The sequence below is a fragment of the Lissotriton helveticus genome, chromosome 9 (genome assembly GCF_964261635.1).
Source record: "Lissotriton helveticus chromosome 9, aLisHel1.1, whole genome shotgun sequence".
Lineage (NCBI taxonomy): Eukaryota > Metazoa > Chordata > Amphibia > Caudata > Salamandridae > Lissotriton > Lissotriton helveticus.
In genome coordinates, this window is record NC_136070.1 from 909,959,112 (window position 1) to 909,983,790 (window position 24,679).

Genomic DNA, 24,679 nt, shown 5'->3' on the forward strand with positions numbered 1-24,679 from the left:
ACACCGAACACAGAACCCATACTATTCAAAACAAGCGCCGGAAGGAGGAGATGAACAATGGAATGGAGCTTGCCTTCTAATCCTCCTTGACTTATCTTCAGCGTTTGATACGGTCAAGCATGAGAACCTCCTGTATTCACTGGAACGAAGGATGGGTCTCTCTTGCTCTTTATTAAACTGGTTTGCCTCCTTTCTTAACAACAGAACACAAAGATTTAAATTCAATCATTCCCTTTCTAACTCTGTGCCATACACTCTTGGGGTCCCTCAGGGATCTACACGCTCTTCTACTAGTTCATGGAGCCTCTAACGGAATTACTCAATTCATCCAACATTCACTGCCAGATGTATGCCAATGAACCCAACTTTATCTGAAAATCTCCTCCCCAGAACACTGACTTCCCAACATCTTAAGCTCAACGCCTCCAAAACAGAATTCCTCCTGATCGCGCCAACCAGACTGCCATCATCGCTGAGTACTTGAACCACATAACAGCTCTCAACTGCACCCCACATATCATGGACTCTGCAAGGTCTCTTGAAATTATACTTGACAAGTCATTGAGCATGCAGGTACAGATTAGCTCAGCCACCAAAGGTGCCAACTACCACATGAGTATTCTAAGAGATAAAACCCTTCCTCCCCCTTGACGACTTCAAGTCTGCTGTTCAAGCTCTAGTAAATTCCAGGCTAGACTATGGCTGCGCAACACTCTGTGGGCTACCCATCTACAAGTTGGCTCCGCTCAGGGCTTCCCTGAACTCAGCGGCTAGGCTCATCACAGGTTCCAGAAGAGATAATCACATCACTCTGGTACTGAAATCATTAAACGGGCTGCCTTTGGAGGCTAGGATTCATCTTAAGACTGTGTGCATAACTCACAAGGCCCTTCACATTAACATCCCTCTGTACCTAGCCCAAAAACTGGAGCTTTCTGGTGGGAGCCAATCTTCTAGGAGTTCCAGCACTCTGCTGCGGAAACCTCAGAAATTCCAGAAAAACAAAACTTCTAATCGGGCATTCTCTAGTATCACACTAGAGAATCTAGAACTCCCTGCCTCCGCACATCAGACTGACTCCCTCTACGGTATCTTTCAAAAAAGAAATTAAAGCTCTATGGATGAATGCCCTTGTTTGACGGCACTCACCTCCATTAACGCTACTTCATTTTTATTTTTTCCTGCAGGGGGTCCTTCTGGTGACACTAACTGACACCAGAAGAGAACAAATGAATGTGTATCATACTGCTGCGCATGCCATTGTTAGCATGCAGAGAGGCAGGGCATGATATAGCAGTAGGGAGTGCTGTGCAAAGGTTTTATGCAGAAAAAAATAATTTGCATATATCAGTGTGCTCTCCACCCACAAATGTGCACTAAAAAGATAATCTGCAATTAAATAACTCTTCTGCAGATAAGTACTCTTCCTGCTTTAGTCTGCTCTCAAATCCAATGAAAAAATTTTCACATAGTGGAACCACAGCCCCACTGAATCACAGCAAAAAGCAGGAAGTTGGAAGGTACACTTCATTCATATGAAAAAATGTAAAAGGGGAGTTTAGCCCTAGAAGAGAAATGAGGGTTGATTAAACCCTAAGTCACTTATTTACTGAAAAAGCCTATATCCTTTACAGTTGTCAAAACGTAGTGTTTGTGTGTGACCTGTAGGGCTTTTAAATTGCCCAGGTACCTTCTCTGTAGTCAGCAATCATAACAATGAATTGGCTCCCATAGCTGCCAAGTGGCACCATGCCACACACAACATCTGAGTATGGCTGTGACGTTGGTTTGTGCTAAACCACTCTATTTGTCTGTTGCACTTAAATGCTACTCTATTTCCTCTTGCATTGGCATATTTTATTGCTCCTCTATCTTTTCCAGTTTCTTACTCATCATTGTTGTTGTTTTTTACCTGCAACTCTGTTTGTACCTCGATCATTTGTAAAGCGCTCGGACACCCACTTGATCACGTCTGCGCTATATAAATCTTTATATAAATAAATAAAATGGATGGGGAAAATTGGTTGAATATTCAAAAACCAAAAGCCATAGTGAAAACTTTCTGTCACATCATAACAAACCCACCCAACAAACAAACTGAAAGTATTCAGCACAAGGAGCCAAAGTGACCAACAAATGGGTCAACTGAGAAATGATTGAACCCAAAAACGGCAAGCTGCCAACTGGAATGTCTATGGCACAGCTCTCTAAATGAAACGTGTAAGACAAGACACAAAAGAAACCACAGAATTGGCTACCATCAAGCCATTAAGACATAAGAAAAAGGTCTAATTTGAGAGGGTCACTGACGAGGAGCAAAGCAAAATGAGAGATCTTTAATATATTCCAAGGTCGTACCAAACTCATACCATGTATAATCATATATCCTCTGTGTGACCCTGAAACACTGCAGCACTCTCATGACTTCATTAAAATGAAAATTATCACATAAATCTGAACCATGGCACTCAACGCCCCTGTCCCACATTACGCCACCACCTATAGAGGCATGAATGAAACAGCAATGTGATCTACCACATGTAGGAAGATGGGGAGATGGATGAGCAAAGGATACCAACCACCGTGGCAGTGGTGGGAATGAACTTACAGGGAATAAAGGAGGAGGAACAATGGACCATAACCGCAGTTGGAGAGGAACAAGAGCGAAACGGGGGAAGAACGACAAAGCCCATGGTGGAAGTCATACGAAAGGGTTCCATTCCAGGGCAAGTGCATTTGGAGTCCCAGCCAAGAAAGCGATTTCCGACACCGTTTGTTGCACTTGTAGGGCAGCCAGCCTGCAATGATCTTACTGGAGAACTAGCTATAGGATGGGACACAGAGTGTATGGGGGATAATGATGAAACATGGACAGGAATGGGTAAGAGGGGGATACAGCCGGGGGCAGGAGAGAAAGGACAACAGAAAAAAATCAAATCAAACATCCTAACCCTCTCTTAATACTAATTCAGCAGTTTGCATAATTTGGATGGGGAGGAGAGACAGAACCTTGGTGGGGTTGGTGAAGGGATTGGACAGCGGCAGGAGTTATAGTGGACAGAAGGCCAGGAGTGGGTCTAGATTAGACACAGACAGACACTTGGGTAGTGCAATGGAACGATCGCCATTTTTAGCAGGTGACACACACTGACTTGGCTGGGCCACTGCCGCTCCAAGCATTGTTGAAGGCAAACTACAGGACCACAGGCAACCAACCAGTGGGGGTTACGAGGATATGAGTGGGTAGATATGGGGACCAAATCACTGCAAAGGCTTGACAGCTAAGGGGGCACACTCATACAAGAGACCATTCCTGCCGAGAAGCAGCAGAAATATTCCATCATGTGCTGGCTTCTGCCTAAATCTTCACGCACCCCAGCATACAAAATGACGACAGAGATGTGCTGGACAAATGTCCGAAAGGAATATACGAATTTGCATAAAACAGATCAGTGTGACTTTAACTTCCAAATATTCACTGCAACATGGTGGCCTGCAGGGCAAGGGGTATTCTGCAAAACTAAGGAAGTGTAATTTGACTTGCAGCAGTATGTATGGCTCACTATATAAGGATGGGGACATTTGCACATGTAGGCGCAAAGGTGCTCCTAGGCCACGACTAAAAACGAAGTGAAGTCTGAATATGTGCAACATACAGATGATGACGTTTCAAGAAAGCGTAGCCCTGGAGGTGGGGAGGTTAAACAGGACACTGCCTAAATAATTTCAGTTGTTGAGAAAAGGTACATCCATTTAAGTTTCTAAATCATCCGTCAATAATTTGCATTTATTATGATCTGCGCATGCCCTCCTGTAGCATTGAAATGTGGCAGGAGCCATCTTCATCAATTACCAGTCCAAACAAAGCACTTGCTCTCCAGGCTGCCAAAGGGCCCCGTGCCAAGTATGAGATCTTCAGACAGTCCTGGATTTTTAGCCAACAGCACTTTGAATGCCGTTACATTTGCGGGATCGTAGGTATAGATTGAAACGGTGAAACTACAAGTTTTGAAATTAAATGCAGGCTCCAAGTAGTCAGTCGCACACTACATGAAACTGTTTGACTTATATGGAGATTTTCTTAATCATCGACAAAAAAACTCAGAAGTAATCTGAGATCACCTATTCCATTCCCAACTTCTTGAAGCTGTGTCACATAAATCCACATACAACTGGTACTGGGAAACTTCAGCTTGAGGTAGGTAGACAACATTATGTAGGTCACACCTTGAAAATATACTAGGTTGGTCTTCAAGCAAACAGTGAATGGCGTTCACTTCAGCGAATTATGCTACTGCAACAAATATATGGTTATCCAATATAATCCTACTGTAGATAGGAAAGATCTGCCACGTCCACATAGCAAGACTAAAAGACAACACTTTACTGTAAGACAATAAAACATAGCTAAAAGGAGACAACCCAGTTTGACCCTGTAATCCCAGAAGTGATGTTAGAAACCATCTGTCGCAGCCGGGAATTTGCTGGATGAATACCAGTCAAGATATCCAAACTAGGGACCAAAAGAAGTTAACAAAGGCTTAAACAGAGAATTTACAAATGGAATAAAGGACAAGAGGGAAACTGGAACGACCATGACTACAACACTATTTGTGTTGGGAATCCAAATTCATACAAAGATATTTGCATGTATGTAACAAAGACCAGGATATTAACAAGCCACGAGTTTCATATGTCAATGCATAGATCATGCAGCCAAGATGGCTAATGGGTAGTTATTATAGCTAAATTGTGTAATAAAGAAATTGCCTCTTCTCGCTATGGTCTTCTGAAATCAATTGAACTCTCCAGCCCAAGTGGAGCACGGACAGAGATGTTGAAGAGCAGTTTTCTGTACATTCACTGCTTAGTCTGTTTTAATGGCACAGCCAACCCCAATTCCAGGACTTGACCTGCCCCAATTCCGTGGCCCAGCCCGGGACAGTTAGGCAATCAGTGCTGCCTCATTCTCTGCATACGATAAGAAGCAACGAACTCGCTTCACCGTTCTATGCTACCAAATGTTATCATGGTTATGCCTTTAGTTCTTCGAAGCACAATACACCAGATTCTGGAGTTTCCCGATAGCTGAGTGCTCCTGCGTGCACACGTGGAAAACCTCAGTATTGGGAAACAGGATCATGTTTGCTTTCATTGATGACGTTATCTCACCTGCACAAAGTCCCCAGGGGTGCAAGGCAACAAGCAGACCTGCCGGCAGGACTCGTTTCAGGAAAGTGGGTGCGGCCCCTGGCGCAGATAGCAGTAAATGGATGCGTGAGGCGGGTCACGAGGAAAAGTGTGACTAAGCTATTAAGGGTAGTATGGGTCTTTTGAAAGGGAGGGAGTGGCTGACGGCCATTACTTTAATGGTTATTTGTATTTATAAAGTAGTGTCGGAACACTTTAAAATCTCATGGTGCATATAAATAAGAATTTCTACAATCAAACTTGTGTGGTGCCAGGAATAGAGGGCCTGGCATGGTATGAAAGAGGCCATATTCGAGACAAAGGGAGTAGCTGCGTGTGAAAGTCATGTTGGAGACGGGGGTGTGTCTGGGGAGGGGCCCTGCTTGAGACTGAATTGTGCTGGGTTTGGGAAAACAATGTACATATCAATGCCTTGTGATCAGTACAGCAGAGATATATATATAGTCACCAAACTTTGTCTGCTAGAAGCAATTTCTTTACCAGTGTATAACATTGTATTTTTCCATATCTTTTTGTTTTTGACACCACTACTAGCTTGGTCAGTGGTTCCTGTTCTTAACCGCCTTTTTTTATTGGTTTGTCTGGATAGTATGGTAGATAAATGGGCATGATTGAAGCACAATTGATTTAATGAATGCATGGTGTGTATAATGACATGTTGTAGGTTTTAATGTTTTTGTTCTTATCCACCAGGGATGGGGTTTATAGTTGTGATGCATCATTGTTTATGTGGTTTCGCTTTGAAAAAGAATATGCACGTTTACTTAAACTGATCTGTGTTATGACGTATTCAAAACTATTCAAAAACAATTGAAAATGCTCATATATAAAAAAATGTTTTCGTTTTCAATAAAACATTTTTGTATAAAGTATCTTTGACATCTTTACCTCTTAAATTTTTTTGGGGTTCTGCTGCAAATCTCCCTGTTCCCCTCTTGGGATTTCTTCTAGTTATTTGTTAATTCTGAGACGCAACGCGCTCATTTTGTATCGTAGGCAGGTGACATTTATTCCCTTCTCGTGTAGGGTTGTGGTACATTGTTTGGTGTAGCAGGAACCATGACAAAGACAGGGGCTGCATATGTCTTGGGAGGACGTGGACGAGTAAGCGGGCTCACGAGAGGAGGTGGACGAGTACGAGTCTCACGAGAGGAGGTGGACGAGTACGAGTAGGACGAGTCTCACGGGAGGAAGAGGACGAGTACGAGTCTCACGGGAGGAAGAGGACGAGTACGAGTCTCACGGGAGGAAGAGGACGAGTACGAGTCTCACGGGAGGACGAGTAAGAGTCTCACGGGAGGAAGAGGACGAGTACGAGTCTCACGGGAGGAAGAGGATGAGTACGAGTCTCACGGGAGGAAGAGGACGAGTACGAGTCTCACGGGAGGAAGAGGACGAGTACGAGTCTCACGGGAGGAAGAGGAGGACGAGTATGAGTCTCAAGGGAGGAGGAGGACGAGTAGTATGAGTCTCAAGGGAGGAGGACGAGTCTCAAGGGAGGAGGAGGAGGACGAGTATGAGTCTCAAGGGAGGAGGAGGAGGACGAGTAGGAGTCTCAAGGGAGGAGGAGGAGGACGAGTAGGAGTCTCAAGGGAGGAGGAGGAGGACGAGTAGGAGTCTCAAGGGAGGAGGAGGAGGACGAGTATGAGTCTCAAGGGAGGAGGACAAATATAAGTCTCAAGGGAGGAGGACGAGTATGAGTCTCAAGGGAGGAGGACGAGTATGAGTCTCAAGGGAGGAGGACGAGTATGAGTCTCAAGGGAGGAGGACGAGTATGAGTCTCAAGGGAGGAGGACGAGTATGAGTCTCAAGGGAGGAGGACGAGTATGAGTCTCAAGGAAGGAGGACGAGTATGAGTCTCAAGGAAGGAGGATGAGTATGAGTCTCATGGGACGAGGAGGACGACGAGTACGAGTCTCAAGGGAGGAGGAGGAGGAGTATGAGTCTCAAGGGAGGAGGACGACGAGTAGGAGTCTCAAGGAAGGAGGATGAGTAGGAGTCTCATGGGACGAGGAGGACGGTAGGAGTCTCAAGGAAGGAGGATGAGTATGAGTCTCAAGGGAGGAGGAGGACGAGTATGAGTCTCAAGGGAGGAGGAGGAGGACGAGTAGGAGTCTCAAGGGAGGAGGAGGAGGACGAGTAGGAGTCTCAAGGGAGGAGGAGGAGGACGAGTAGGAGTCTCAAGGGAGGAGGAGGAGGACGAGTAGGAGTCTCAAGGGAGGAGGAGGAGGACGAGTATGAGTCTCAAGGGAGGAGGACGAGTATAAGTCTCAAGGGAGGAGGACGAGTATAAGTCTCAAGGGAGGAGGACTAATATGAGTCTCAAGGGAGGAGGACTAATATGAGTCTCAAGGGAGGAGGACTAGTATGAGTCTCAAGGGAGGAGGACGAGTATGAGTCTCAAGGGAGGAGGACGAGTATGAGTCTCAAGGAAGGAGGACGAGTATGAGTCTCAAGGAAGGAGGATGAGTATGAGTCTCATGGGACGAGGAGGAGGACGAGTATGAGTCTCAAGGGAGGACGACGAGTATGAGTCTCAAGGAAGGAGGATGAGTAGGAGTCTCATGGGACGAGGAGGACGGTAGGAGTCTCAAGGAAGGAGGATGAGTACGAGTCTCAAGGGAGGAGGATGAGTATGAGTATGAGTCTCAAGGGAGGAGGAGGAGGACGAGTATGAGCCTCAAGGGAGGTGGAGGAGGACGAGTATGAGCCTCAAGGGAGGTGGAGGAGGACGAGTATGAGTCTCAAGGGAGGAGGAGGAGGACGAGTATGAGTCTCAAGGGAGGAGGAGGAGGACGAGTATGAGTCTCAAGGGAGGAGGAGGAGGACGAGTATGAGTCTCAAGGGAGGAGGAGGAGGACGAGTATGAGTCTCAAGGGAGGAGGAGGAGGACGAGTAGGAGTCTCAAGGGAGGAGGAGGAGGACGAGTAGGAGTCTCAAGGGAGGAGGAGGAGGACGAGTAGTATGAGTCTCAAGGGAGGAGGAGGACGAGTAGTATGAGTCTCAAGGGAGGAGGAGGGCGACGAGTATGAGTCTCAAGGGAGGAGGAGGACGAGTATGAGTCTCAAGGGAGGAGGAGGACGAGTATGAGTCTCAAGGGAGGAGGAGGAGGACGAGTATGAGTCTCAAGGGAGGAGGAGGAGGACGAGTATGAGTCTCAAGGGAGGAGGACGAATATGAGTCTCAAGGGATGAGGACGAATATGAGTCTCAAGGGAGGAGGACGAATAGGAGTCTCAAGGGAGGAGGACGAATAGGAGTCTCAAGGGAGGAGGACGAATAGGAGTCTCAAGGGAGGAGGACGAATAGGAGTCTCAAGGGAGGAGGACGAATACGAGTCTCAAGGGAGGGGGACGAGTATGAGTCTCAAGGAAGGAGTTTGAGTCTCATGGGACGAGGAGGAGGATGAGTATGAGTCTCAAGGAAAGAGGATGAGTATGAGTCTCATGGGACGAGTAGGAGTCTCATGGTGAGTAGGAGGTGGATGAGTACGAGTCTCATGGGACGAGGAGGACGAGTAGGAGTCTCAAGGAAGGAGGAGGAGTATGAGTCTCAAGGGAGGAGGACGACGAGTATGAGTCTCAAGGAAGGAGGATGAGTAGGAGTCTCATGGGACGAGGAGGACGGTAGGAGTCTCAAGGAAGGAGGATGAGTACGAGTCTCAAGGGAGGAGGATGAGTAGGAGTCTCATGGGACGAGGAGGACGGTAGGAGTCTCAAGGAAGGAGGATGAGTATGAGTCTCAAGGGAGGAGGAGGAGGACGAGTATGAGTCTCAAGGGAGGAGGAGGAGGACGAGTATGAGTCTCAAGGGAGGAGGAGGAGGACGAGTAGGAGTCTCAAGGGAGGAGGAGGAGGACGAGTAGGAGTCTCAAGGGAGGAGGAGGAGGACGAGTAGTATGAGTCTCAAGGGAGGAGGAGGACGAGTAGTATGAGTCTCAAGGGAGGAGGAGGACGAGTAGTATGAGTCTCAAGGGAGGAGGAGGACGAGTATGAGTCTCAAGGGAGGAGGAGGAGGACGAGTATGAGTCTCAAGGGAGGAGGAGGAGGACGAGTATGAGTCTCAAGGGAGGAGGAGGAGGACGAGTATGAGTCTCAAGGGAGGAGGAGGAGGACGAGTATGAGTCTCAAGGGAGGAGGAGGAGGACGAGTATGAGTCTCAAGGGAGGAGGAGGTGGACGAGTAGGAGTCTCAAGGGAGGAGGAGGAGGAGGACGAGTATGAGCCTCAAGGGAGGTGGAGGAGGACGAGTATGAGCCTCAAGGGAGGTGGAGGAGGACGAGTATGAGCCTCAAGGGAGGTGGACGAGTATGAGTCTCAAGGGAGGAGGAGGACGAGTATGAGTCTCAAGGGAGGAGGAGGACGAGTATGAGTCTCAAGGGAGGAGGAGGAGGACGAGTATGAGTCTCAAGGGAGGAGGAGGAGGACGAGTATGAGTCTCAAGGGAGGAGGAGGAGGAAGAGTATGAGTCTCAAGGGAGGAGGAGGAGGACGAGTAGGAGTCTCAAGGGAGGAGGAGGAGGACGAGTAGGAGTCTCAAGGGAGGAGGAGGAGGACGAGTAGGAGTCTCAAGGGAGGAGGAGGAGGACGAGTAGGAGTCTCAAGGGAGGAGGAGGAGGACGAGTAGGAGTCTCAAGGGAGGAGGAGGACGAGTAGTATGAGTCTCAAGGGAGGAGGAGGACGAGTAGTATGAGTCTCAAGGGAGGAGGAGGAGGACGAGTATGAGTCTCAAGGGAGGAGGAGGAGGACGAGTATGAGTCTCAAGGGAGGAGGAGGAGGACGAGTATGAGTCTCAAGGGAGGAGGAGGAGGACGAGTATGAGTCTCAAGGCAGGAGGACGAATATGAGTCTCAAGGGATGAGGACGAATAGGAGTCTCAAGGGAGGAGGACGAATAGGAGTCTCAAGGGAGGAGGACGAATAGGAGTCTCAAGGGAGGAGGACGAATACGAGTCTCAAGGGAGGAGGACGAATACGAGTCTCAAGGGAGGAGGACGAGTATGAGTCTCAAGGAAGGAGGAGGACGAGTATGAGTCTCAAGGGAGGAGGAGGAGGACGAGTATGAGTCTCAAGGGAGGTGGAGGAGGACGAGTATGAGTCTCAAGGAAGGAGGATGTGTATGAGTCTCATGGGACGAGTAGGAGTCTCATGGTGAGTAGGAGGTGGATGAGTACGAGTCTCATGGGACGAGGAGGACGAGTAGGAGTCTCAAGGAAGAAGGATGAGCATGAGTCTCAAGGGAGGAGGAGGACGAGTACGAGTCTCAAGGGAGGAGGAGGACGAGTACGAGTCTCAAGGGAGGAGGATGAGTATGAGTCTCATGGGACGAGAAGGACGAGTAGGAGTCTCATGGTGAGTAGGAGGTGGATGAGTATGAGTCTCATGGGAGGAGGAGGTGGACGAGTATGAGTCTCATGGGAGGAGGAAGAGGGTGAGTATGAGGCTCATGGGAGGAGCATGAGGCTCATGGGAGGAGTATGAGGCTGGCTGCTAGTGGTTTTAACAATTGCTAAACCGGTCCTTCCACGTGTTTTTGTAAAAGCCCTCTCTCACGCCTGAAGCCAAAATCCTCGTCAGTCTGGCTGCAGCTGTTTTCATTGAGCACATTCAGACAGTGTATTCTTGTAGGCTGCTCCTGACCTCTGATCCCAGCAACGTTTTTGTGAGCTCGGGGTTTAGTGATTACGAGAGGCAGAGCTCCAGACCCACTGAGGCCAGGCTGGGGCACCACCAACAAACAATGCAGCAAGACAGGCCAGAGGGATCCATCCGTAGGCGGGCTCCTGGCGCACTGCCAATCAACAGCACCAGAAACAACAAGGCCTCACATGGGAACCCAGCATTCATTGTCATGGTCATGGTCTTGGGCCAATAACAGAGCAGAGCATCTGAAAGGGAGATAAGGCAGCTACACACGAAAAAGGTCCTTTGAGGGTACAAAAGTACAAATTAACCCGTACTGTTTTTTGACTTATTCAAGAAGTGGGTTATCAAAAGATTTTTGAGTGGTTCTCTCACCTTCAACATTTGATGACCTCACACCGGGGTGGTATTATTCCCTACCCTGGGTGGGTTCATTTTGACTTTAATACCCTTAAGTGACCTTTTTCGTGAGTATCAGCTTTGAGGGGATACACTTGAGGTTGAAACTCCTTCGACTCTCCGCATAGGGATTGAGGAGAGTAAAGGCACCCGAGGTTTCTAAACTAGGGGGGCAGGCTCACCAATTGTGGCACCCATATCATACGGTCACCCACATTGAGGCGACATGTCAAGCATGTCCAGTGAGGTGCATGACTCAGGCACTCTATGGCTCATTAAAGAAAACTGTATAAGGAACTACTCCCAGTCCAGAAATATAAATAAAATCCCATGTATAAATTTTCACTGGGCATCTGGTCAACAAAAACCATGCTGCACACCAGCACTACCACCCCTTCAAGTCCCAAAAGCAGGGAACGAGTCCCATTGCTTGGGTGCTAAGAGTATGACAAGCCAGAGGTGGTGTCCAGATGTGGCTCCACCCCTCTATAGATGTGCTCACCCTTCCTTCACCCCTTATCCTTCTGAACACAGGCGCCTCGCAATACATGGGCATCAATGAGCTCCAGTCTGCAGAGGCGTAGCACACGCAATGGCATGACATCAGGCACCTTCATTGGGTGAATATATGCTGAGGTCCTGATCAAATGAATCTAACTGTCACATTCTGCAAATAAGAGCAGTAAAATAGAAAAGTATGTGGCTAAATGGTCTAATCGGGTGCCCCCCGTTTCAGCACGGGCATTATTTCACCCAACCACTTTGAGTATTTATTGCTTCCGCCTGGCCTCACGGTGGGACAACAGTCACTTGGTCTCGGTCCCCGCTCAAGTTTCGGCGTGGGGCTGTGTTTTGAAGGGAAAGGAATCTGGTAATTTGCGTAAATAGTAATGTCGGTGGAACAAATGACTGCTAGCATCTTGTTTTGAGACTATTAGTCAGGGAAGTTAATAAATTACCGAATAACGGTGGTCCCACCTATCCACACTTACACTACTATTTTTAAAGCAAAATATGGATATGTTGGAAAGAATTTGAAGCGAACACTGGAATCGCAAAGTGAGGACAGCCAGGTCAAGGAATACATGAGGATGGGGCGAAGCTTTGCAAGTCGCAGCGTAGACATACTTTGTTTAGCCTCCCTGGTGGCAGCTGCCTCAAGTCACAAAAATATGGAGTTCTTAATAACCGGTTCCCTCCCCTCAGCGTTAAGCAGCATGTAAACCTAAACGTTGTTTACGCAACAGAAACGAAGGAATGTGAGTTGCAGTCATCAAGCCATTACGGATGTGTCCCAGACGCATCTGTGGATTCCATGGCCAGCGCGTCCAAAATGTAGGAATGCGGCCCTGCTCCCTCGTTAAGCACGCTGCTCCCGAGACTTGTTCTGTCCTGCCTCGGACCGCGTGACTGCCACACCCGTTCCCTGTCAGAACAGAGGGGACCATCTCCGCTCTACAGCCCACTCTCCACATGAAGCACCCCTCCGAGGTTCCAAAGCCCACCCTCTGCAGCACTGTCTTCACGGGGAGCACCCCTCCGAGGTTCCAAAGCCCACCCGCTGCAGCTGTCTTCACAGGGATCACCCCTCCGATGTTCCAAAGCCCACCCTCTGCAGCACTGTCTTCACAGGGATCACCCCTCCGAGGTTCCAAAGCCCACCTGCTGCAGCACTGTCTTCACAGGTTAGCACCCCTCAGAGGTTCCAAAGCCCACCCTCTGCAGCACTGTCGGAAGCACCCCTCAGAGGTTCCAAAGCCCACCCTCTGCAGCACTGTCTTCACAGGGAGCACCCCTCCGAGGTTCCAAAGCCCACCCTCTGCAGCACTGTCTTCACAGGGAAGCACCCCTCAGAGGTTCCAAATCCCACCCTCTGCAGCACTGTCTTCACAGGGATCACCCGTCCGAGGTTCCAAAGCCCACCCGCTGCAGCACTGTCTTCGCAGGTTAGCACCCCTCAGAGGTTCCAGAGCCCAACCTCTGCAGCACTGTCGGAAGCACCCCTCAGAGGTTCCAAAGCCCACCCTCTGTAGCACTGTCTTCGCAGGTTAGCACCCCTCAGAGGTTCCAAAGCCCACCCTCTGCTGCACTGTCTTCACAGGGAGCACCCCTCAGAGGTTCCAAAGCCCACCCTCTGCAGCACTGTCTTCGCAGGTTAGCACCCCTCAGAGGTTCCAAAGCCCACCCTCTGCAGCACTGTCTTCACAGGGAGCACCCCTCCGAGGTTCCAAAGCCCACCCGCTGCAGCACTGTCTTCGCAGGTTAGCACCCCTCAGAGGTTCCAAAGCCCACCCTCTGCAGCACTGTCTTCGCAGGTTAGCACCCCTCAGAGGTTCCAGAGCCCAACCTCTGCAGCACTGTCGGAAGCACCCCTCAGAGGTCCCAAAGCCCACCCTCTGCAGCACTGTCTTCGCAGGTTAGCACCCCTCCGATGTTCCAAAGCCCACCCTCTGCAGCACTGTCTTCGCAGGTTAGCACCCCTCAGAGGTTCCAGAGCCCAACCTCTGCAGCACTGTCGGAAGCACCCCTCAGAGGTTCCAAAGCCCACCCCCTGCAGCACTGTCTTCACAGGGAGCACCCCTCAGAGGTTCTAAAGCCCACCCCCTGCAGCACTGTCTTCACAGGGAGCACCCCTCAGAGGTTCTAAAGCCCACCCCCTGCAGCACTGTCTTCACAGGGAGCACCCCTCAGAGGTTCCAAAGCCCACCCGCTGCAGCACTGTCTTTGCAGGGAAGCACCCCTCAGAGGTTCTAAAGCCCATCCTCTGCAGCACTGTCGGAAGCACCCCTCAGAGGTTCCAAAGCCCACCCTCTGCAGCACTGTCTTCACAGGTTAGCACCCCTCCGAGGTTCCAAAGCCCACCCTCTGCAGCACTGTCTTCACAGGGAGCACCCCTCCGAGGTTCCAAAGCCCCCTCCCCTTTCCTGGCAATGCTGGGCTCGTGGCTAGCTGTTGTGCAAACAGCATATGTCCAGCTTCTCAAGTATCACGACAACGCAGAGGCGTGGGGTAGGCCATCGCGTGCTGCCTTCGAGCACTAAATGTGGCAAATTCATGTTTTTGAAAGCAAATAGTTATGTATTTTGCTACCCCTTCCCCCTTTCAGTTATTCACCCTCAGGTAGAACTTAAAATGTTCTATTGGATGTCCAACGTTCAGGTGACCTCTAGGTAATTCAAGATGTAAATGAAGCGTCACGCCGTCTACTGCAAATTGAGCACCACGAAGAATCGAGCACTGGAACTGTGCACGTCTGATATTTAGATACGCTTTACGTGTGTATTTTGTAAACTTTTATTTTTTAACTAAAACGTTTTAATGCTAAAAAGCATACCATGTGGAAATCGATGCAAGCGTATTGAGGAGTCTGACGGGCATGCATGAACTCAACAGAATGAGTTACATGTCTTTTGAAAATAGAAGTCCAATTCTGCATGTATTTTCCTGTGACACTTCCCACCTTTGTGGCCAGCAATGGGACCCGTTGCTTAATGTATGCTGATGGTTTACCTGGTGGGCACAGATTGGTTTGGGACTGTGGCTTTGGTTTTTCATCATCAGACTGACACAGCAAGAGAAAGGCACAAAAAAAAGAGTCAGAAAGATAGGAAAAAGTGAAAAGGGAGGAGGCGGCAAAGACGAAAAAGAGCCTGCAGGAGTGAGATCAACAGGATGTGTTGGCTGGTGGAAGAAAGAGGCACGAGTTGGAACCTGGGGGAGAGGCAGGGCGGGAATTTAAAAACATACAACCGGGGAGCATATTTATTTTGCTTAAGTTTCTAATCCACTGTGGCAGGGACTGATCAATAAAAACGCGTCATTCAATAATGGAAACGCGCAGTAAAACATAGTCCAAAAACTAAACTTTAGTTTTTGGACTATGTTTTTACTGCGCGTTTCCATTATTGAACCTTTAGTTACTAAAGGTTTGTTCCTGCGTAAAATCGAAGCCACAACCAGTAGTATAGAGGACCCAAATTAAATTAGAAAAAAAAAAAACTACCTCGCCCATTTTTTTTTTTTAAAGGGCCAATCACATACTTCCCGCTGCAGGCAGACAGTGCATAAACAAACTCCGAAAGCCTTTGCAAATTAAGCTCAATGTCTATTTAACATTAGGGCAGTTTTAAATAGTGCAGAACCTGCGCTAGCAAGCACACCCTCTGCTGAAACGCCGGCTTCCGCCTGCACAGAGCACGCAGGAGGGTTTAGTATGAATGGAAAATAAGCTTGGGTGTGGCAGCAGAGATTAGTAAACCAGGTTAGTGCGCTTTTGAAAAGGTACACGTTTTAACTAGCAAGCCATGATTTCGGAAAAACAGAAAAGTATTTAGCACTGAAAAGAAAAACAAAAAACACGCGGCTTCATTTAACACCCCATGTAAACTGCTCGACTCTAGTAGCCATTTCATGTTTTCATAAACAAAGTACCCCCTCTTCCACCACCTGAAGTGTGCGTGACCAGACCAGCATATTGCAGGTCCCATGAAAGTTCATGGTCATATGAAATGCAAAAATGTCGAGCTGATTGTCAATGTGACTTGTAATGATGAAAAAACATCTTTCCATTCATGTGTTAAAACCACATTTTAAGGTCAATTTAAAGGGGCCATCCAGTGTATAGAAAAACAATCAGTTCTGTTTACCTACTCCTGTATCACTAAAACTCAAATAAGAGGTTTTCTATAATATTCATTTGTTTGACATCTGCTTGGGTTTGAGGATATATTTCTAAAAAAACAAAACCGACGAAATATGACAGATTACTGCCATTTTAGGTTAAAAGAGCGAAACTCCGGTGTGTTTGGCCTTTTACCATAGCTTAGCTCACACACTGACTAGAACAGCGCTGTTTCATTCCAGTGCTTAAACATTGCTACTCACAAACATTTTTTTTTCTTCATATTTGTTGCACACGAAGCTTAAAAAGAAACAGAGGTGGGGGGGTGGGGGGGGGGACAAAAACATCACTTCTTAGTAGATGGAAGTTTGAAGAAAGGAGCTGGGCACAGACGGGAGGGGGCAGAACTTTAATTAGTGCAGCAGGTGCAGTGGCACGGAGCCTAGGAAAGCAAGTGACCCACTAAACCACATTATATCTTTTACTAGCCAACAGGTGACTATAAGGGACCCGTAATCCACGCTTGCATTAGGATCGATTTCACCCCTACTACTCCACCACATGCGACTGTTATAAATTAATACTGGTGACGTGTCTTTACTTATTGCAGGGAAGTTTTGACGCCAACAGTCACTTGTAACACGAAAAAGAGCCAGGTATTTATAGGAAATCCCACCGAGTTTTTAAACATCAAGTAGACCACGTAGAACAAACAAATCAGGACAGGTACCCAGGTGAGTAAGTTTGTCTGCAACATGGAGGGTGGGTGGTTGAACGTGAGGTTTTCCAACAACCATGCTGGCATATCACATACATTATAAGAGGAGCAGGAACAGATTGTAAGAGGTACTTAAAAAAATATTTTGTATAATGACATATGCATCAGGACCGTCGAAATTGAGACGAGTGTGAGTGCCTGTGTGTGAGAGAAAATGGCAGGTGAATTCAGACACTCAACACCATACCCGACTGAAAACACCTGTACCCAACTATTTACTAGAGAACAGATTTATGGCGGGCGAGGGGGGTGATACTACCCCCCCCCTCCATTTTAAATTAGAACGAGTAGGAACTGCAACAGAATGTGACAAAAATAAAAGCAAAAGTGGTAAAAGTACAAAAATTAAAATAAATTGTATTTAAATTTATGAGAGCGTCTGGGGACCAACACACATACCCCTATATTATAGTTCCTTTACAACCAAAGGGGGTTAAAAGCTGGCTCGGCCACCTTTTAATTGAAACTTTGACCGTAGGCATCAAACAAGCATTCACGATTTGTTCAGCACTGATTTCTGTGAAAAATGTTAACGCCTGTTAAATTACGGCAGCAGGCTCTCAACCCACTGGGCAGCCTCGCACAGTGTAGAAAGCAAAAACATAATCTGTTCCACTACGGTGCCCAATTAAAAAAAAAAAGAATCAAAGACAGCCTCAAGTGCCTGCTCCAAAGTTAATTCACTGCCCGGGAATAAATGCAGGCGCGCGCCAGCCGCACACAACAGAGCATCATTATAAAGAGAATAAAACCTGAAACCCACCCAGAAGATGGTGGCGTAAACGATGAGCGTGAACTTGAGGAAGAGGTAGGGGAAGCGGGAGCAGTAGCGCACCTCCTGCTCCGTCTCCCCCGCCATGGTGCTCCGTCTCGCTCCCAGCGGCAGCTGCTCTCCGCCCGCAGGAGCCTCGCCTCCGACAATGACAACTGGTGCGACCGGTTCCAGCGCGGAGCCATGTAAGCTTCCTCGTCATTGGTCACGCGCGGCCGGGCCCATTGGCCGCTGCGCGCTGTCTCCGGATTGGTCTGGGATGCCCGGGGACGGAGACTGAGGGTGCATGAAAGGGGCAGCTAGACTGCACTGCAGTGAGGGCAGGGGGCACGTCGTAGTGGCCCCAGTTATGTCCTGTCAGAAGTAGTGCTTTAAATGTGCCGGTACTCACCTGTACGAAGTAACGACATTTTTTCATTTTTTCCCTAAAATACTTGGACTTCTCCTCAGAAACGAGAGCACCGGTACTCATATGGGCCCAAACTTCGACGCAGGTGGGGCTGCGCTCATTAACTCCTACCTGGTCGCACCTTCACTGCATAAAGCGTGCCTTTGAAAAAGGAGGGACACCTGAGCTGACCTGGAACAGGACCGCCTGAACAGCACCTCCTGTCTCCAGGACACTGTGATCTATGTGTGCTGCTGTGGAAACTATGCCAGGAGGGTATTTTGCTGCAGGCTGTTTTCTTTATCTTACTTAGTGGGAGCAGAAAGGTGACTGTAAAACCTAATGGATGTAGAAATGGACCTAGTTGTTCAGGACAATATAGCTTTTTTGCATGCCATTTGCTTCAAATGCTTACAAATATTGCCCCATCAGGAATTTCAATTAAATGTATTTGCATGAAAGAAAATCCTTGCCCTCTCCATCAATTTCTGATTAGCTTCAAACAAAGAGAAAAACAACTTGAAAGGCAAAATATTTTTTTTAGCATTTTACACATGACAACTTGCTTCAGATGGAAAACCAGATATAAACCAAATGTGACAGCAGGCTCCATGGTATGTGGGACACTTTCATATGGTTTTGGATATTATCTGGCAAATCTTAGCATTCTGGGATTTGTAGATTCCCTTGCTCTAAGTAAGAGGTTTAAAAAATCCCAGCATGCAAAGTGTTTACTGAAAAAATCAAGGACAGATTGAACATGTCCCATAGCATGGTGTTGTGGTATATAAATAAATAATACCGGATCTATTTTTGAATGAATGAATGAATAACAGATAGCTCAATAAATAAGAGTCAAAATTCGAGGTAGTAGGAGTTTTGCAGGTTTATTACAGCATAAGGACAGGAACAGGACAACCTGCACGGAATAGGATGGCAAGCCTGGCAGCGCTGCCGTGGTCAGGGTCTAGAATGGCTCACCAACAGGATCGGAACTGGGAACACTTTTTAATAACAATACATGAGCCTATATACATAACGCCAACACATAGCATTACATTGCAATGGGCGTAGCAGTGGGTGGAGCAAGAGGCATGACGCGAAACAGTCGCGAAAGATAAGGGCTAAAGAGGGTGTAACTGGGTGTGCACATAGACATGTGATGCAAATGTAACAGAATATGTCATGAATGGGCGGAAACATTGGAGGGGGCTACCTAAGGAGCCGGGACCTCTAACCTGATGGTGCGCGCAAACTGGCAATGACGTATTACTAGGAGAAGCTGGGGGCTATGAACTCTGTGCTAGGAGCAGAGACTAAAGTCTGGAGGGTCGGAGCGACATGTACCTAAACCCTATCTGGTATCTAATGTTTAGGGAACATGTTGATATAAACTAGAAGTCATGAGGGGAAAAGCTAACAGACTCTAAGGCTAGAGCATGCATTTATTCTACATGTAATGCGTGATGAAGAATATTAAATGACCATTAAATACAGTATTTCTCTTAACATGGGGTCGAATAGGCTAGACAATGACGGAAACTATTGATGCAGTTCAGTAGCTTGGGAATGCAGAGAAGGAGGACTGAACTGATAACTGGAACTATAACATACTCTTGGCAGACTCAGAGGCAGAGCCAAGCTGCACCGGGCACTGCGAGGCAGGAAGTAAGTGAAAGGTCGAGGATACAGGTGGGGGCTGGATCGCTCCTCAGCGAGGGTTCAGGAGACAGGAGCTGAATCTGATGTCCGGGCCCTGTTGAGGCCTAGAAACGGGGACTTTATAATGAAATAACGTGCACACTGAGAAACGTGGCAACATAACTTTACATAGGCCTGACACTCATATTACTCACGAGAACTGGGAAATGACATACCAGAGGTGGACACAACTATAATTGCGTCTTGAATCGGACATGGGGAATAACATATGCATATTGATCATGCACACATAACATATGATGGATGACACGTAGGGACATAGAACATGACAAAATTTACTTTTCCACATTCCCTCCTTGTCACTACGTTTTCCATCAGGAAACATCAATATTCATGATGCCATCTATCATTTCATACAGTACCATTTGTTCATCTCGAATTGTCTTGGAACGAGATTTAGAACGGGGCTTGGGACTAGGAATACAAGAGGTAGCACACATGCCGCAAATCGCAGGGCCACATTGTATACAGAGGCAGCAGCTGAATATGATCGCTACTGCGATACCTAGAAAGGACAAGACTTTCCATCCCCAGGCGGAAATTATATTCCAGAACCAACCGGACCATGTCCAGGTGCCTGGATCTTGGTGTAACAGATGGGCAATTTTATGAAGTCTGGTTATAGCTGAATAAACAGACGGCGCGTTATTTGGAATGAAAATGCAGCAACTGGATCCGATGAGTCTACAGGCCCCGCCCCTATCGGCCAGTATGACGTCAAGGACGAGACGATTCTGGAGCACAACAATTCTCATAAAGGATTGCTCTTCGGTTAAGTTACCTAGAGCGGAGGCAGTCTCATCTACTACAGCTTCAAGGGTTCTTGTTAACCTACGGATTAGCTTACTATTTACAACTGTACCTAAATAAGGGAAAACACCTTTATCAATATCAATGAATTGCTCTGCAGCAGTTTCAGTATAGTCGACAATCGGGAGATTTCTCTTGTGTCTAGTATGTACTAGGTAGGAATTCCTATGGTAGTCAGGTGGGGCTAGAAAAACAGGTGGCAGTAGGAAGGCAATGTAACAGGTTCCCTCCCAATCGAGGGGCAGACGAACATATGCAGTTTGACCACAAACAAAATAAGAATGACGTGAAGCTTTAAAAATAGATTTCCCACTGTCACTATACTTGACAATAGTAGTACAATCACTATGTCCTACGTGTACGGAACCATAATTACGAACACATAATTCGCCTTTGACTGGTAATACTGAAATAGCAGGTGAGTCTGGAGTAGTATCAGACTGAACATTCAGGACCATGAAATTCGACGAATAGTTACCTAAATTGTACACTTCATTTTCTAGATCTAAACCTGTTCTGTGGGGGAGACCATGCTTGTCTGGGAAACATGTGCTGTTAAGAAAAGACATATCTGTTGAGGATGACGTTAACGTGGACCATGCTCCACACGAACCATTATGGGAAAAAGGATAAGGAAAGAGTGGCAGAACTCCCTTTGACGTCTGGAAAGGGGGGAGTCGACCACACACCCAACAATTAGTGGCATTGCTGGTCTGGTGTGAATAATGCAACATGCGGATAAAAGTATTGTTACGCATAGCGAGGCGGTATGAATATTCATGAGGAGGCAGATCACTAAACGTGTGCTCTACTGTAATATTAGAATGCTTATTTACATGAGGAACTGGAAAACACAGATAAAATGCGTAACTAGTGCAGGAAGTCAAAAGGCTGAGAAATAATATGAAACTTAGAAAAACGATACATCGGATTGAGTTTTGACTGACTCTCTCACTATGGGGGTCTATTTTATACATGTCAGAAACAGTCTAACCGTTTCACCTAGGGGAGGACTTATACAATCAAACTGGCTGACTTATTTTACTAGACCGTAGCTTTTGCTTATACTCCTGCTGCGGAGTTTTCTCTAACAGGGGAGGGGTTGTGTCAATGTCATTTGCGGGACAGTCCTTAGGAACAATGTTTTGACAAGTTTTTAAATCCTGGGAAATGTTCTTGGAGACCGGCTTTAATCCGTAGAATTTCTTAACGTGCGAAAGGTGTACCCAGCCGCGGCGTCCTTCCAATTTCACGGCTGTACGGGTGGTGAGGAGGACCTGACGGGGCTCCTTCCAACGTGGCTCCAGCGGACTTGATCTGTCGAAGTTACGTACGAGGACCATTGAACCTGGAACGATTTCATGCGGGGCCACCTCGGTATTGTCTGGAAATGCGGCGGCAACCTGTGAACGACATGAGTTGAGGGCAGACATCAAGGAAGCTAGGTAATCTGTCAGCATATTACATGAAACATCAGTAATACTTCGGGGTCTAGGAGTACCCCACATGTTAGGGGGGCGGCCGAAAACGACCTCATACGGGGACAGACCTGATCTGGAATGTGCGACCATGCGCATATAAAACAAAGCAACTGGCAGAGCTACTAGCCAGTCCACACCTTTCTCTTTACATATTTTGGCAATTCGGATTTTCAGAGTCTGATTATGTCTCTCGACCAGACCAGCTGCTTCAGGATGGCGTACACAATGAAACTTCCACTGGTACCCTAACAACAGGGAAACGTGCTTCATGAGTTCAGATGAGAATGGCTGACCGTTATCAGAATATACGACTCTAGGGAGTCCATATCGAGGGAAAAACTCACGAACCAACTGCTTGGCAGTGGTCGCGGCTGTGTAATCTGGGACTGGATATGCTTCTGTCCATCTGGACAAAGCGCATACAACTACAAGAACATACTTGAAACCTCGACATCGCTCCATCTGAATATAATCCATCTGGAGGACCTCAAAAGGGTGGTCAGGAGGCTGGAATCCCCCTTGTTCCACCGGGACACTTTTACCTGGATTAAACTGACAACATATCATACAGGTACGGACTTTCTGCTTGGCTGCAGCTCGTAAATGCTTGTTGAACCAAATGTTCTGGATACTGTCTAACATTGCTTTTTCTCCTAAATGTGCTGGACTATGTGCGGTATTAATGATGACTTGAACCATAGAGTCGGGGAGAAACCATGTGGTTCTTCCCTTCGTGACCCATCCTTGATCTGTCTGGACCCCTCCTTGTTCAGACCATTTCTTGATTTCATCGGGAGTAGCATGTAACTGGATATCTATGACATCCTGGGTGGGGTCCTTAACTGTCATACATGTAGTCAGATCTGGAGTTTGTGTCTGTGTCGGATTAACTTGAATGTCTGGAGTCTGTGCTGTAAGCTTGGCTGTGCGATCTGCTAGATCATTACCTTGGGAAATAATGTCAGTAACTTTCGTATGTGCTTTGCTTTTCATAATAGCAATGGATGTCGGTAAATGTATTGCATCTAACAGAGCTTGGATAAGGAAACCATGCTGAATTTTGGTTCCATGAGAAGTCATGAAACCTCTCTCCTGCCAGAGCACTCCAAAGTCGTGAACGACTCCAAATGCGTAGCGTGAATCTGTGTAAATATTAACTTTCTTTTCCTTGGCGTGTATACAAGCTTGTGTCAGAGCAACTAGCTCTGCTGCTTGAGCGGACAGAGTGTCAATGCGGTGTGTCTCAATAACTTCAGTGTCAGTAGTCACTGCATACGCGGCAACTAAATCTCCTGTACTAGTTCTCATACATGACCCATCCACATAAAGTGTCAGGTCGGGATCTAGTAACGGAATGTCTGTCAGGTCTTGTCTTGGCTTTGTCGTAATGTTGACTACTTCCACACAATTGTGTGCGGCAGAATTTGAACTAGCTGATGGCAACAGTGTAGCAGGGTTCAGGACGTTGCAGCGTCTGATTTCTATGTGTGGCTGGAACAGTGTCAATTCATAACCCGTTAAACGTGCAATTGTCAAGTGCTGTGTTTGTGTTCTATTTAAAAGAACTTCCACGGAGTGTGGAACTTGTACTGTCAGGGAGTGTCCTAAAACTATGGAATCACTTTGTCTGATAGCTAGTGCTGTGGCTGCAACTGACTTGAGGCACGCGGGCAAAGCCTGGGCGACTGGATCTAATGTGCTAGAAAAATAAGCACACGGCTTGTACTGTCCTGCTTGATCTTGTGTGAGAACAGATAATGCTGTACCTTCGCGTTCAGTGACGAAAAGTGTAAAAGGCTTACTGTAGTTCGGTGTAGCTAGAACTGGAGCTTGACATAAAGCTTTCTTTAACTCGTTGAAACTAAGTGTATGTTCAGATGTCCAAGGGAGGACAGTCGGTGCGGCTGCCTCCTGTGTCGTTAACTGTATCAGTGGCTTGGCTAGAAACGCATACTGAGGAATCCATTGTCTGCAGTAAGAAGTAAGGCCAATAAAGGCACGTACCTCCTTCTGGGTCCTGGGCTGAGGAAGACTCGCTACCAACTGGATGCGATCGGGTGTCAACTGCCTACCCCTCTTGGACAGCAAGTGTCCTAAGTAAACCACTTGCTGGACACAGAATTGAAGCTTCGAAGGGGACACCTTGTGCCCCATCTCGGCTAGGAAATACAGAACCGTCAGTGACGCTCGCTCGCAGTCACGTTCAGAACGGGCTGTGATCAATAGATCATCGACATACTGGAGCAGGGCAGTGTCAGTTGGCATGTGAATATTGTCTAGTTGTCTCTTAAGTGCTTGACTGTAAATACTAGGACTTTCTGTGAAACCTTGAGGAGCTCGTGTAAACATATAGCTCCTTCCATTTAAACAAAATCCGAAAAGAAACTGGCTGTCTGGATGGATGGGAACACTAAAAAATGCATTCTTAAGATCGATTACTGTAAAGAACATGGCTTCGGAATCAATGGCTGTCAATAGGGAAGAGATATCTGGGACAACTGGGTACTGAGGAATAATACATTTGTTAAGTTCTCGTAAATCAATCACTAATCGATATACTGGGGGTGCATTTGGATCAGTACGTTTCATGACTGGAATGATCGGAGAGTTACATACATTGGAGTCAGTTTCTACAACTACTCCTTGAGCCATGAGCTCGTCTATAATTTTGGATAAGGCTGCTACAGCCTCAGGTGGCAATCTATACTGCCTGATTCGTGGTAACACTACACCTGGTTTGAGAGTCACACGATGGGGTGTGATTTGCATGTAACCTACATCAGTTGGACCTTGCGCCCATAAATGCTGCGGGACATTAGACAATCTCGGATCAAAATCTCGTAATACATAGTGACCCTTA

General features: G+C 47.2%; 1 protein-coding gene across 1 annotated transcript in view; it reads right to left on the bottom strand.

Moving 5' to 3' along the window:
- The window catches only part of TSPAN15 (tetraspanin 15), a 167,462-nt gene extending 149,849 nt beyond the window's left edge, over positions 1-17,613 (bottom strand). Inside the window, exon 1 of the mRNA XM_078661085.1 lies at positions 17,410-17,613. Within this exon, the coding sequence (XP_078517211.1) occupies positions 17,410-17,505 (96 nt within the window). The 5' untranslated portion in view covers positions 17,506-17,613. The remainder of the gene's footprint in view (positions 1-17,409) is intronic.
- Between the last annotated feature and the right edge of the window lie 7,066 nt (positions 17,614-24,679).